Source organism: Pelobates fuscus, chromosome 6 (assembly GCF_036172605.1).
Source record: "Pelobates fuscus isolate aPelFus1 chromosome 6, aPelFus1.pri, whole genome shotgun sequence".
In the NCBI taxonomy this organism is placed as follows: domain Eukaryota; kingdom Metazoa; phylum Chordata; class Amphibia; order Anura; family Pelobatidae; genus Pelobates; species Pelobates fuscus.
Window position 1 is genome coordinate 44,899,526 of NC_086322.1, and position 15,701 is coordinate 44,915,226.

The window sequence follows — 15,701 nt, forward strand, 5'->3', positions numbered from 1 at the left end:
CAGTGGGGAATAAGTGGGCAATGCACAGTTTTTTTTAAAGAGTTGTAAGATAAGCATGGTTGTGTTAACAAGCTTGTTCTGTGTAATTCTGATCTGACTATGTCGCTTATGCTGTAGGCATTTATCGTGTTACTTGTATTCCTGGTGAGTGTCGCGGGTTTCCGGTTGTGGATTGTACTGATCGGTGCGGTCGTTTGCCGTTGCCGGTTCTTTGTGGCAGTGTGGTGGTTTTAGCCGGTTTAGGCCTGACCGTCCACCGTCCTCTCGGTCTGTTCTGTCGGGTCTTACTCCTCCTGACTCTGCGGTGGGTTGCTGCTGTTTGGCTGGGCTGTCTGTGGTGTAGTGCCGTGGGAGTCCCCTTGGCTTTATGGACCTCGTGCGGTCTGAATTTTGTCGCTGCTTTTCTCCGTTTGAGTGCAGTTGGGCCGGACCCTTTTTTGTGAGTGTCCATTTTGAGAGTGGGGGTCGTCCCATTCTTCTCTTTGCCCTCACGTGTCGGTCTCCGCAGCGTACCGCCGGGTGAGGCTTCCTCTTGCGGGGACCACAGTAGAGCCTCCAGTTTTTTCCAGACATGCGTTCATATCGGAGCTCAGTCTCCCTCCTGATCGAGTACATGGCAGTGGAGCGCGGGCCGACCGCCATTTTGCAGGCCTCCCCCGCGGCTTCTGGACTTTGTGGTTCTGTCGCTTGAGCCTTGTGTGGCCGGACGGTCTTACAAGGTTGGACCGGGATATCCCCCGCCTCATCCGCGCTCGCTAAGCCAGCAGGCCTCACCGGTGTGTATGGTGTAGGTTGGGTCGTTTGTCGCTTTTGTTTGTCCCGGCTTCCCCCATCGCTTGGTGGCCCTTATCTGGCTTTTAGGTGCCGTTTCAGTAGGGTTTTTACGCTTATTTAGTTGCTGCTTGCAGGAGCTGTTAAGGGTTGCGTCCGCTCAGCTCAGCGGTTCGTCCCCGCCCCCTAAATGTATCTATTTTTATTCCTTTTTTCTAGTCTACTTTTTTTTCTGTGTGTGTGTGTATGTGAAGGGTGTAGTGTGTGAGGGGACACTGTGTGTGTTTGTGAGGGTGGCAGTGTGTGTGTTTGTGAGGGGGCAAAGTGTCTGTGAATGATTGGGCAGTGTGTGTGTGAGGGGTGTAATGTGTTTGGTGTGAAGGATGCATAGGGTCTGTGCTGTGTGTAGGTGGGTGAGATGTGAAAATCTATCTTAATGTCTCCCCCTCCTTTCTTCTTACCGTTTACATTGGAGGGGGGACATAATGCTTCAAGTCCTGGTGATTCAGTTGGCATGTTCACTTTAGCCTGCTGCTCGTCCGGGTGCAGGCTGACTCTCTCCTGTCCTCCTGTGAGCACAGCACTGTATCGGAAAGTTGCCATGGTAATGCATGGCAGCGCTCCGACCAACCTTCTAACGGGAGGAACACAGAGTGCCCCAGGCTTTGATCTCCTCACTAGGAGCCGGCAGGGGACATGATAGGATCTCCCCTGCCGACTTTGGCCCACGGCCATCGAGGCCTGCCGGGCATTTTCCGCAGAACCCACCACCGCCCACCTAAAATCCCAAACTGCCCACTAGTGGGCGGTAGGGACCAAGTTGACTACTCCTGCTCTAGAGGGGAAATCATTTATTTATAATTATAAATGGATGCTAAAATCATTTAGGACTAAGATGTACATTGGAGTCAGAGGTTTGCAAAGTTGATGATGTTGTTTTTTTTTTTTTTTGTAACATCTAGCACACCTTGTCTGATTACCACAATGACAGAATAGTTTCAAATATATCGTATTTTATTTTAAAAAGTGACCTTTTGAACAGTATCATGCTGCATTTCATTATTAGTGTTGTTGACACATTAATTTGTCGTATGATCACGTTTACAGACTTCGGGAGATTCTAATGGTTGCCAGTTCCAACATTAAAACACCCATGATGAGTGTGCCCGTCATCGGCACCAAAAGAGCTTTGAAAAAGGTGAAGAGGCTGAAGAAACAACTAACACGCGTGTGCTTGTCAGAGGTAAGTACACTTCTATGCCACGTATGTAATTCCTCAAACTGTACCATTGCCATCAAGGGAGTGGGTTTGTGTGCTGCTGAAATGGGAATCCCCTATGTAAAAGGCCAGCAAAACAAACGCCATACAGCTGCTTAGATATCCCAAGCTAATTTGTTTGTGCTGGTTTTTGTTTGTTTTGTTATTTTGGTATGTTTTACAAGAGCTCCTGAGTTATTGCTGAGTCATTTGTCCATCAGCGTGAACTGGAAATTGTGTCTGCTGAATGGCAATCGGACATCCTGAGACACGAGTTAAAGAATATATCTCACTAGAAACTCAAGGGAACATGGCAAAGTTATCTAGAAAGACTGGAAATTTGGTGGGGGTTTTTTGGGAGAGGAGGAAGGACCTTCGCATCCTGTCAGCCTTCAAGATGCCTGAGAGTGATAAAGAGACGCACCTTCTTCTGTCATTTTAAGGCGGCGTGATATGGCAGCTTGCTAGTAATACAAAGGAAGGGGGTGCTCTGTGCAATTTTAGACTGGCGCTTAATACAGAATGTATATTTATGTGTGTGTATATATATATATATCAGCTCAACACACGTGCAGGTATCCCAATCCCACACAAATAGATGAATACAGGAAAAAGTGAACCAGGTGGATGGTACTACTACCACCAGAAACACACAGTGGAGCGCTAAAAAGGGAAATGTCTTACCCCTATTTGATATTGGGGGAGTCAGATGACACTTATCCCAGTTGAAAAAATATAAGAGACAATATTGTCTAAAATGAGAGAATAGGACATGTAATGGTGCAGTATGTCAGTGGAATCTGGATATAGTGCAGGGAGAATATGTATATCCAACTCACATGTTGGAGAGCCTAAAGATTGGCTCGAATCTCAACCGCTTGGGTATATATGGCTATACCAAACCCTTCTCCAGATCCACAGCTCATAAACGTTCAGATATATGGAAACAAAAGTAGAATATCCTAGTGCAAATATGTTTACATGAAAGCAGTCATATATATTTGTTTGATAGTATAATAATATACAAAAATCCTCTAAAAAACCCTCAGGGAATGTCTTAAAAATTATATATAATATATGAATATGTATAAAATAATAATAATAATTTTTTTATTTTATAAAAAAGTGGCTAAGCTTAAGATACGTAAAGAATTATGTTAAAAAGTGGCTAAGCTCAAAATCACTATTAAGACCGTTTAGTTGCAAGGCATTTAAGTTAAAAATCCACTTCATTTCTGTTTGTCCCATTTTTCTAATAATATCATCTCCTCTCCAATTAAAATTTACTTTCTGAATTCCTAAAAAAGTCATCTGGCTTGGGTCACTGTTATGTTCGATTGTAAAGTGCAATGATAAACTATGTTTTGTATAACCATTCTTAATGTTACGGACGTGCTCTTGTCTTCTGACCTGCAGCGGGCGAGTAGTACGTCCTACATAGGTCAAATTGCATGTACATTTTACCATATAGATGGCTTATTTAGAGTGACAAGTAATAATCTCTTTGATTTTAAACTTTGGTTTACTGTCTTGGGGGTGTTGAAATTCTTTTATGTTACGTTTGGAGCTTTTTGTATTCTTGCAGGCTTGACATATTCCGCATCCATAAAACCCACTAGATTTATTAAATGGATTGTGTTTAATGCTTTTTAAGGAAGAGTAGTTTTGAGTGAGATTACATTTTAAATTAGGGACACCTCTGTAGATAACCTTTGGCCTTTCTGGAAGAATGTGTTTAAGCGTTTCATCGCTTTTCAAAATTGGCCAGTGTTTAGTCAAGATTTTTTTTCAATTGTTTAGTCTGGCAGTTAGTCACAGATAAAAGGTACATCATGAGTACCGGTGTCTAGGGGTTTATCTTTATATTTAATTACGGTAGTGACTCTCTATCTTGCATGTTAACTTCTTGAAAGGCCTTCTTTAAAAGTTTTTCCTCATAACCCTTATTACTAATGTCACCCATAATTTTCCATGCTTGTTCACAAAACTTCTCATTGTCTGTGCAGTTCGTCTTAATCCTCATAAGTGGAGATTTTGGGGCGTTTAAAAGCCATGGGGAGTAATGGCAGCTGCTATCTTGGATATAACTATTTACATCGACTTTTTGATTTTTTTTTGCTAGGTTTAATTGTGTTTTCCTCTATATATATATGTTGACGTCTAGGAAACTAACACATTCTTTACTATATACACTAGTCAGTTTAACACCCCAGTCATTATGGTTCAAGCTCTCCAAAAAGTTGGTGAGTGATACCCATTCCAGATGAAGAAGATGTCATCAATGTAGCGGCGATATGTCACCAGATTCGCATCCCATCTGTGCAACTCAAAAATATGTTCCCATAATGACATGAATAAATTGGCATAGCTGCATGCGAATCTGGTGCCCATCGCCGTACCGCACAGCTGCAAATAAAACTGATCATCATACCAGAAGTAGTTATTCATTAATATACAACGGATCCCTTCTAGTATAAAGTCTATTTGAGTAGGGGGAAATGTGTCTGATAACTCTAAAAAATGTCTGGTAGCTACAGCCTCTGTCATGCGTAATGATAGTATACAAAGATCTGACGTCGGCTGTGACCAGAAAAAAGTATTCTCCCATTGAATATCTTTTAGTATACCTGTAGTATATTTAAGGTGTCCTTCAAATAGCTTGGGCAGTTCTGTACTATTGGCTGCAGGCAGTGGTTAATATATTGCAACAGTCTGCTTGATATTGAGCCAATGCCAGAAATGATGGGGCGGCCCGGTGGTTTATCCATACCATAAAATATGGGTATTTTAGGATGTTGTACGTTGAGGAATTCAAATTCCTTTTTTTATTTTATTTAAAATGCCTTCTGTTTTCCCTTTATCAATTAAATAGGTGATATTAATACTGTTTGTTGAGTCTCTAGGTAAAATTTTATAAGTATAGTCATCGCCTAATAGTCTAAGGGACTCTTCCAGATAGGCTTCCCTCTCCAAAAGTACAACCCCTCCCCCTTATCAGCTGGTTTAATTACCAGCGTATGGTAATTAAATCCGTCCACACCCTCTGCTATAACTATTGCCATCACAGTGCGTTGGAGCTTGACAGAAAGGTATCTAAACTATTATGAGACAGCTTGATTCAGATAATCCTTCACCACTATCACTGCTGGGCAGCGTGAAGCGCGAGAAGGATGTGATAAGTGAATTCTTGAGAAAAATGGAGAATATGATCGCAATCATGTAACGTTCACACATGGAAAATTACGGTCCCTATAGTTAAGCATTTGCAATTAAACTTTGTCCCTCTTGCATTGTGTAATTCTTTATATAAACAAACTCCTCTAACAAAATCGGTTTCAACAGAAAGAAAATAATCAATAACACGCTCCCTCCGAGGGATAAGACCCGGTGTTTGTTTTGCTATGAACCTGAATGCTTTCTGCCACAGTGTTTGTTTTCATTATCTGGCTACATTTAACCCCTTCAGGACGGAGTCAATAGTACACGTTCTGATCAAAACAAAACGTAAACAAAAACTGGAATTTGCGCTATATGTCTGTTCAACCGTAATTCACCTCTTTCATATTAAATGCACCCACACTTATTATATATCATTTTGTTCAGGAGAAACAGGGCTTTCATTTCATATAAAATATTTGTATATGAAACAATTTATTATGAATAAAATAAAATAAAAACTGAGAAATTTTAATTTTTTCTTTTAAATTTGTCGTTCCGCCTCACATTTTAGCTGTAAATGTCATAATACTGTTAGGTTTTACTGCAACAAAATGCACATATTTGTAATCAGCTATGTCTCACAAGTACAACAGTACCCCCATTAACAGGTTTTATGGTGTTTTGGAAAGTTACAGGGTCAAATATAGAACGTTCCATTTTCTAATTGAAATTTGCCAGCTTAGTAATGTTACCTTTGAGACGGTGGGGTAGCCCAGGAATGAGAATTACCCCCATAATGGCATACCATTTGAAAAAGTAGACAACCCAAGGTATTGAACGTGGGGTATGTTTAGTCTTTTTTAGTAGCCACTTAGTCACAAACACTGGCCAAAGTTAGCGTTCATATTTGTTTTTGTGTGAAAAAAGCAAAAAACTAATATTTGGCCAGTGTTTGTGACTAAGTGGCTACTAAAAATGACTGGACATACCCCGTTTGCAATACCTTGGGTTGTCTACTTTTGCAAATGGTATGCCATCATGGGGGTAATTCTTATTCCTGGGCTACCATACGGTCTCAAAGGCAACATAACTAATCTGGCAAATTTCAATGTGAAAAAAATGAAATGCAAGCCTTATATGTGACTCTCTAACTTTCCAAAACACCATAAAACCTGTACATGGGGGGTACTGTTATTCTCGGGAGATTTCACTAAACACAAATATTAGTGTTTTAAAACAGTAAAACATATTACAACAATAATATAGTCCATAAAAGTGCCGTTTGTTTGTAAAAAATGCAAAAAACTTCACTTTTACTTAAAATATCATCGTTGTAATACAATTTACCAGTTTTAAACACTAATATTTGAGTTCAGCGAAGTCTCCCGAGTAAAACAGTACCCCCCTATATACAGGTTTTATGGTGTCTTGGAGAGTTACAGGGTCAAATATAGTGCTTGCGAATTAAATTCTCTGCACTTTCTCCCTGTGTTGTCAGGCATGTCAATCAAATTTTAATTAATCAAATGACATAATTATGTTAAAAAATTACTTAAATATACACGTAGAATTTTAATATATATGCATTTATAGGTATATAAATTCTACGTGTATACTAATGTAATCTTTTATGTAATTATATGTATTTATTTATATATATATATATATTTGCGGTTATTTGTATTTTATATATAGATAGATATATATAGAATGTCATTCTAAGTGTATTCTGTTTCCAATATATATATATTAATAACAAAATACAGTTAGAATGAAATTACATATGAATATATAATTTATTTTAAATTTTGTTTCAATATTTTATTTATTTATTTTATTTATTTATTATTGTAATTATACGTGTATATATATATATAATATATATGTAGATCTATTATATATATAATATATATACATATTATATATATGTAACGTCATTCTAAGTGTATTTTAATACTAATATATATACTAATATTAAAATACATTACGTATGACGTTACATATATATAATATGTATATATATTATATATATAATATATATACATATTATATATATATATATATATAAAAATGCATTGAATTTTTTATAATATGTTCAATATTTTTTTTTTTACACTACCTACCAGCAGGGGGACTGTCTAATATTTTAGACAGTCCCCCTGCTGGCAGATCCATAGCCAGCTATAGGGGGCCATGTGATCGCTCTTTGAGAGCAATCACATGGCCCCCGGGGGCCTCATTTGCCGGAGGGGGGCTGCCTGGGCTCTCAGACAGCCCCCCAGAAGAGGATCGCGGCGGAGGTGAGTACCTCCTAGCTCCTGGGGCTGCAAGCCGTTACGGCGTTCTATGCCGCCGCAACGGCTTTAAAGCCCTTTAAAGCCGCGACGGCATAGAACGCCGTAACGGCGTTAAGGGGTTAAAGAAGCAGTACAAAAATAGTGTGAAAGTAAGGTTTGTGCCAGTAAATGCTTCAACAGACTGTTTACTTCTGCAAAATAATAAATTGTCTGAATTGTGGTACTCTGTATTTGGTGGCAGCCATCTTGGGGGAGGCACACGCAAACTTCAATTGATCAAGCTATAGATATTCATTTTTATGCCTATGTGAAACCAACCACGACATTCCACACCTTTTGTGAAAGCTTGTTCCATGTGAAGTACAGCTGACCGCACACCGTGTCGCTCTGATTTTATAATTTAAATACCGGTTGTCACATTATTATGTCATTCATTCTTTTAGGTAAGCACAGTTTGTGTGAATGTCAAAAAGGCATATAAAATAAACCTTCCATCTACTGACTGAACTGACTGTCATGCGGCCATTTTAAATCATTTAACAATGTTTGTAGTAGGGGCATATTTCGCAGCTATCAATCCAACATTGATTTTCTTAAAGAGGGCTTTTGTTTGTAGATGTTGGACAGGAATTTTTGGATCAAAATCTTGATTAACGTTAAAATACTCTGCATTTGTGGCATCACAGCAAAGTTTCTCACGCCAATATTCATCCGACCTTCAAATATAAATACTAGAACAATAACCTGTTTCCTTCTACTTTTTGTTATGTTTAAAATGTCTGTTGGCTTTATTCATGTAAGCAATGGAACACTTGCATTTTTATATTCTCTAGATTTATATAATCTGCTTTCAGGCCCTCGACCCATCTTGTTATCCAGGCAAAGTTTGTCTAAAGTGCCTAATTTTGTTAGCATCCCATGTCGAGTTTCGTCATTTCTATTTTTTGTACATTGTCTGTAGCAAATTGGGATGTGATAAATGGGTCACTTCCTCTGATCCCTATATTTAACTGCAGCTCTCAATTTTATGATTATATTTTCTTTTTATTCATTTTTTTGTTTTCTGTTGCTCTTAGTCATTTTCTACAAGTCAGACACATTTGGTTTGTGCCATCTTCTTAATGCAGATTAACATTGGATTGGTCATTATTATGGGCCTTTCTGTATTGCCATCCTAGCCTTATTGATGGAAAAATAAAATGGCTCACTTTGTGTTTCCTCAATGACTGCAGGTGTTGCACAAGGTGGACGTAGAAGAGACTTTCCAAATAGAAGGAAAGAAAGTGAAATATCAGGTGTACAAGATAAAGTTTCATTTCTTGCCTTTCGAGTATTATCAGCAGGAAAAGGCCTTGCGTCCCGAGGACATATTGCGTTTCATGGAAACCAGGTTGGTTCTTAGTAATTTTTCAAACTTTGCTCCAGAGGGCTTTACGATTGGCAACGTGGAATGATGGAGGGGATAATCGAAACCTGGCAGTACAGGAATTAAGTATAGAAAAGAAGAGCGATGTGAAAGGAGGGTGTTTCTCATAATACAAAACTAGATTACTTCACAAGAAGGGTGGAGGGTACATGATTAATAACTATCTAAAATGTGTGTTAAACAGAATTTAAACCATAAGGGACAGGCCTCCATGTTAATTGGGCAAAGAGGACCTTGTGTGCTTGTTTGTTCTGTATTTGGGAATTTCAGGTTCTAGAAATGTTTGCCTGTGATATTAATTTATGCCTATAGGGGTTCTTCAACATTATACACACTCTCTGCACAGGTTCTTCCGAATCATGTTTGATGCGATAAAGAGGAGAAGCGCAAAGCTTGCCTCGTTCCGGGAAGTGAGCACCCGCAAAGCAAATCAGAAGGATTTAGATAATGATGAAGAGGCGCCAGGACCCCAGGTCAGATGCAGTCATTTTTTTAAAAATTTTAAATCCCATTTAAAAATACGCGTACTACTCTTTGAACTATTTTGAAGTTGATCACTCCATCTCCTGCATGCGTTGCTGTGTTGATATTAAAGTTTTTTTTTATTTTTTTTTTTTTATAATTTCATCCTTATCGATTTTCTGTATTTAAGAAAGACATACATAAATAGTACATATCAAATCTGGGCATATAAAATGTTCACATATGTATATAGACAAAAATTTGATTAATTGAAGGCTTTATAGTTGTTGCAGCTCTTGGAAAAAAAAGATCTCCATGTGGTTTAAAAAAAACACTAAGTTTAGCACAGTCCTTTTCACCTCCTTGCCTTAGAGAGGCCATGGTCTCTAGCCCTATTACCGTGACCACTTATCTCGGCATAAATTTATGCCCTGAACAAAAATTAAATATATTGGAGACTCACCTAGGTGAGGCTCATAAGCTGGGTTTAGTACAATACATAGTGAATAACTTAATACATATAATAATGACTGAACCAGACGCACTGTAAATAGATGCAGTATCTATATGATCTTAATTGGTGACTCCAGGTATACGGTATTGGGTTCTAATCAAAAATACTTTATAATGTTCTTAGCAGAACAGAAATCCAAGAGAACACACAAATACCAAAGGAGTACCAAAAAGATAAGATACAAACAAGGGAAGATAGAGTATTAAGGCTGGAGTAATAGTGGTGGATTCTCTAAACAGTGGAGAATCAGAGAGTCCACCAGAGTATAAATGGTACACTTACCGAAATGGTACCATATAGGGTATAAATCCTGAATCTTAAAACTCCTAAATAAGTCACCTCCAAGGGTGTGCTGGGCTATCAATGTAAATAAAAGGATCTATATACAGATACAGCCACCAAAAGCACAAAGTATAAAGAAACAAATATGTATCCCTGCAGCTCCTAAGGAAAACACCTTCAGGGGTGTTCTATACTGTCCCTAGGAGTGAAAAGCAGAAGAGGTACCATATAGAGTATACATCCTGAGTCTTAGATCTCCTAAATAAGGCACCCCCAAGGGTGTGCTGGGCTATCAATGTTGAATCAAAGGATCAATCAATAAGATACATATGCAGCCACAGAGAGGACAAAGTAGGGAGAAACAACTATATGTCCCTACAACTCCTAGAAAAACACCTTCGAGGGTGTTCTATACTGTCCCTAGGACATTAGCACATTTGAATACCCTAAATGTGCCTCCGGATTCAATACTTTGCAGCCTGGACGTGGAGGCACTCTATAGTTCCATCCCCCACGAGGTAGGGCTTAAAAATGTACAGTACTTTCTATTGCAGAGAGGGCAACATTTGTATCATCATAGCGAATTTGTCATTGAATTATTACGATTTGTACTTACCCATAATTTTTTTCTATTTAATGACATCTATTACCACCAGGTGCAGGGTACGGCGATGGGGACGTCTTGCGCGCCCTCGTACGCCAACCTGCACCTGGGATGGTGGGAAGAGAATGTGGTATTTTCAACCAACCAGAGCACATTTACTAGATATATCCTTTCTTGGAAGCGATATATCGACGATATAATGATTGTGTGGAGAGGTACCACAGAAAATTTCAATCTCTTTGTACAGACACTTAATGATAACACTTTAAATTTGAAATTTACATCAGAAATGGGTACTCCCAGTCTCAACTTCTTAGATCTAACAATCATTCCTAATGCAAAGGGCGGCATTAAAACCGATTTATTCAGAAAGAGTACGGCAACAAACAGTCTGTTGAACTGGGGTAGTTTCCACCCAACCCCCCTTAAACGAGGGATCCCCACAGGACAATATCTACGCTTAAGGCGAAATTGTTCTGATGTACAAGACTACAAGATAAGGGCCAGAAAATTACGATCAATGTTTAGAGCCAAGGGATACCCCAATAAGTGCCTTAAAAGGGCATATCACAGGGCCCTCTTAACGGATCGAGAAGACCTGATAAAAGATGCTTTACCTCCTCAAAACAAAAACAAATATAAAAATACAAACCCCAAACATCTAAGAGTTATTGCCACCTACGATGCGGGTTGGGAACAAGTGAAAACCATTCTAAACAGATATTGGCCTTTGCTCAAACAAGATGATCATCTCAAAGAAATCCTCCCCCCAAATGCTTCCCTGATAGCACGTAGGGGTAAGAATATTAGAGATACCCTTGTACATAGTCATTTTAAACAGACCAAGAAGACCACTACCCATTGGCTCTCCAACAAACTCCTGGGGACCTACAAATGTGGCCGCTGTAAGGCCTGTAATTTCATTTGTAAAGACTCCAAAAGTTTCCAAAATAGTACTCAGTTGGAAACTTTTTACCCTAACTCCTTCTTTAATTGCAATTCTAAAGGCCTAGTATATCTGATAACATGCCAATGCAATAAACTTTATGTTGGAAAGACCTTCAGGCCCTTCAAAAGAAGGATTTTGGAACATATCAATTCCATTAAAACTAAGAGGCATATTGAAACCTCAGTCTCTAGACATGTGAAGAATTTTCATCAAGGTGACTATAAAGTACTCCAATTTCTAGGGATTGAATTGGTCAAACTTGACCAAAGGAGGGGAAACCTCGATAAGCTCCTCAGGAGAAGAGAGTGCTTTTGGATTTATCGCCTGAGCACTCTATCACCGAGTGGGCTAAACGAAGGATTTTCCTACTCCCCTTTTATTAGTGATCTCTGACGACTAATAATACCATCTATACAATATATATGATTTACACTGAGAATTTTTTTACAACTCTATGATAATGACTCTTTTTGTGTTTTCTTTATATGTTCACATTTTTCACATTTAGTTTGTCTACAGACCTTTTTCCAGGATGGATTGACACCTCTATTTTTAGGCTAACTCCAGCCACTCTTCACTTTGATACTCAGCAGTTGGAGAAATCTCTGCTACTAATGAATGATTCTATAAGTATTAAAACATATTAGACATGTATATAGCTTTATTCATTCAACTGGGACATCCCCATCCTACTAATAATATGCAACTTCAAAGCAGTAGCTCTTAGGCACAACGAATGAATATTTAAGCATTTAAGTATCTGTATAAATGTTGAGATACATAAGACAGATATACAGCCTCATGTTGCTAATTGGGTTATCCCCAATATCATGCAACACCCCTATATAGAGGAAGAATAGAAAGATACACAGCTAGGGTCTTAAATAACTTAAAAGTGTCTCTATATAAAACTAATATTTAATACATGCAATCATTCAATAATCGATGTCTGCTTTGGAAGGCACTAGTACAATACATACTCTTCTTGAGATATATATTTAATATCTACATTGCACCAAACAGCATCATTTATTATTTATCCATTAATAATTAATTCATTGTGATAAAGTGTGTGAGTTAGCCGCGAGGAGACATCCTAGCCGTCACTCTCGGCTCATGTCCCCGCCCATAACACGCCCCCACACACTCCGTATAGACGGAGAATCAGAATGGAGGAGGTTTTTTTCTCTTCTTTTTGACCCTCCTCCTTTCCGCCTTCGGATCCCGCCCCTTTATACCCACGTGGGGCTGGACACTGGCATTAGACGTCATACGTCTACCTAGAGGGGATTGGTGGATGTCCGCCCTGTCTCCTCCGCCTACGTCACGCCCCTGGACTCACCTGCCGGTGGACCTGGTAATTGTGGGGTCATTTCGGTATTTTGGCGGCAACAAGAGGGTTTAAAAGCCATCCCTGGACAAGGTATTGTTAGCCCCTGACGAAGGTGCCTTAGAAAGCACCGAAACGCGCGTCGGGTTAAATCCTTTTATTCACTTAACACTATGGGAACACTAGGTGGTTAATTTAATTTTGTTTTGGTTCACCTATTTTTGTCCAGATAGCACAGAGTGATGCTATTTAGAAGATTTCTGTTATAGGCATTTGGAGCAGTATTTATCCTTCTCTCCTCTCTACTCCTAGGGACAGTATAGAACACCCTCGAAGGTGTTTTTCTAGGAGTTGTAGGGACATATAGTTGTTTCTCCCTACTTTGTCCTCTCTGTGGCTGCATATGTATCTTATTGATTGATCCTTTGATTCAACATTGATAGCCCAGCACACCCTTGGGGGTGCCTTATTTAGGAGATCTAAGACTCAGGATGTATACTCTATATGGTACCTCTTCTGCTTTTCACTCCTAGGGACAGTATAGAACACCCCTGAAGGTGTTTTCCTTAGGAGCTGCAGGGATACATATTTGTTTCTTTATACTTTGTGCTTTTGGTGGCTGTATCTGTATATAGATCCTTTTATTTACATTGATAGCCCAGCACACCCTTGGAGGTGACTTATTTAGGAGTTTTAAGATTCAGGATTTATACCCTATATGGTACCATTTCGGTAAGTGTACCATTTATACTCTGGTGGACTCTCTGATTCTCCACTGTTTAGAGAATCCACCACTATTACTCCAGCCTTAATACTCTATCTTCCCTTGTTTGTATCTTATCTTTTTGGTACTCCTTTGGTATTTGTGTGTTCTCTTGGATTTCTGTTCTGCTAAGAACATTATAAAGTATTTTTGATTAGAACCCAATACCGTATACCTGGAGTTACCAATTAAGATCATATAGATACTGCATCTATTTACAGTGCGTCTGGTTCAGTCATTATTATATGTATTAAGTTATTCACTATGTATTGTACTAAACCCAGCTTATGAGCCTCACCTAGGTGAGTCTCCAATATATTTAATTTTTGTTCAATACTTTATTTGGGTACAAGCCCTATATGGTGGAACTGGAACCACCAAACTGACCTCAGTTTGTCACACGCTCTCATAACTATATGAGGTGTTTGACACACTTCCTCTATTTCATTAAATTTATGCCCTACCTGTGATGCTCCGCTAGCCTGCTATATGACTGAGCATTGTGGGGAAAGAAGTTCACATCATGGCCCTTTAGAATCCATACAGCACGGAATGTTGTGAGTTAATAGGAATACATTGTATCTGCAACCCACAGGAGAACCAGGGCGCTGACAATGAAGAGGAAGCTGTTGTCGACGCAGATGCTGACGAAGGCGATGCGGATGCCTCTGATGCGAAAAGAAAAGAAAAACAAGAAGAGGAGGTAAAGAGAGTCTGGATATTTTTCCTTCTAATTTGCACTCTAGGTCAGTGACTGCTAACACTGACATTGCATATCAGAACGGAAAATCACAATTCTACGACGACAGCGGGGCTGTGCGTGGCGTGATAATCCATGCTAGTTCAACATACAAATGTCAAAAGCATGAAATGTCAATAGTCTTCAAAGGCACATACATATCTGGATTTCTGATGCTACAGTCTTGATGTCCCTATTTAGTTTAGGGTCCTCTCACTTGTTAGAAAAAAATAATGAAATAAAAGAAATTACTCTGCTTTTCTCCAACACAGTCTCCCACCTTGAGTGATGTCATCCTGGAAGTGTGCCTCTAGGATGACAGTCAAATCCAATGCTCTTCATAGAGGAGCATTTGGGACTTAGGTGCATGCGGAGTGTTTGGGGCAGGGGAGACGAGGATTGAAGGCACTATAACAACTTTAATCCTTTAAGGGTTTATTCTGGCTGTATCAAAAGGAGTAGAAATATGAAATCTGGTTGTGTAAATGTTTTTAATGTTTTATTGAAGGTACACATTTGTTGCCCAAATATTCACTTCAGGACTGTGTATAGTAGAATGTTATTTTGTAACCACCGACTTCATTTTAACAATGTTTCAAAGGTGGATTATGAGAGTGAGGAAGAGGAGCAGGCAGAGAACGAAGATGAGGAAGAAACTGAGAATTCTGCTCCCTCTCCAGATGTTCAAGAGACAGATGAGCAAACACCGATGCCCGAGGAGTCGACTTCCTTACCCTCCGTAACGAGCAAGTTAACCAAGGATGTAGCCTTGGAGAACCGAATTAATGCTGTGCGCAGCCTCAACTCTGCCGTGCTAGATTATACATATGATACAGAGAACTGTTTATGGTGTGAGGTAAAATATAAATATTTTTCATTGACTTTGTCGAGATTCCTTTCTCTCCTCACAGTGTCTCTCAAAGCACGTCACACTCTTTCTTCAGTTGATCTGTTATCCTAATGAGCTAGCAATATTGTCACCTGAAGTTTTAGGAAAGGCACGTCCATTTGACTTCATAAGATAATAAGATATGGATAGGACATTTCATAAAGTAGTTCCAGGTGGGCTGGGACTACTTGGTGGGTGGGACGGGGAGACATGATAGTTCAGCCAAACTAGTGGAGCTGGCATCCTTTAGAATGGAAC

General features: G+C 39.2%; 1 protein-coding gene across 1 annotated transcript in view; it reads left to right on the forward strand.

Annotated features, from left to right (window-relative positions):
* The window catches only part of POLR1A (RNA polymerase I subunit A), a 107,309-nt gene that overhangs the window by 75,431 nt on the left and 16,177 nt on the right, over nt 1–15,701 (forward strand). Inside the window, exons 26-30 of the mRNA XM_063457643.1 lie at nt 1,879–2,014; nt 8,718–8,875; nt 9,258–9,384; nt 14,411–14,518; nt 15,156–15,410. Coding sequence (XP_063313713.1) covers nt 1,879–2,014; nt 8,718–8,875; nt 9,258–9,384; nt 14,411–14,518; nt 15,156–15,410 — 784 coding nt within the window. The remainder of the gene's footprint in view (nt 1–1,878; nt 2,015–8,717; nt 8,876–9,257; nt 9,385–14,410; nt 14,519–15,155; nt 15,411–15,701) is intronic.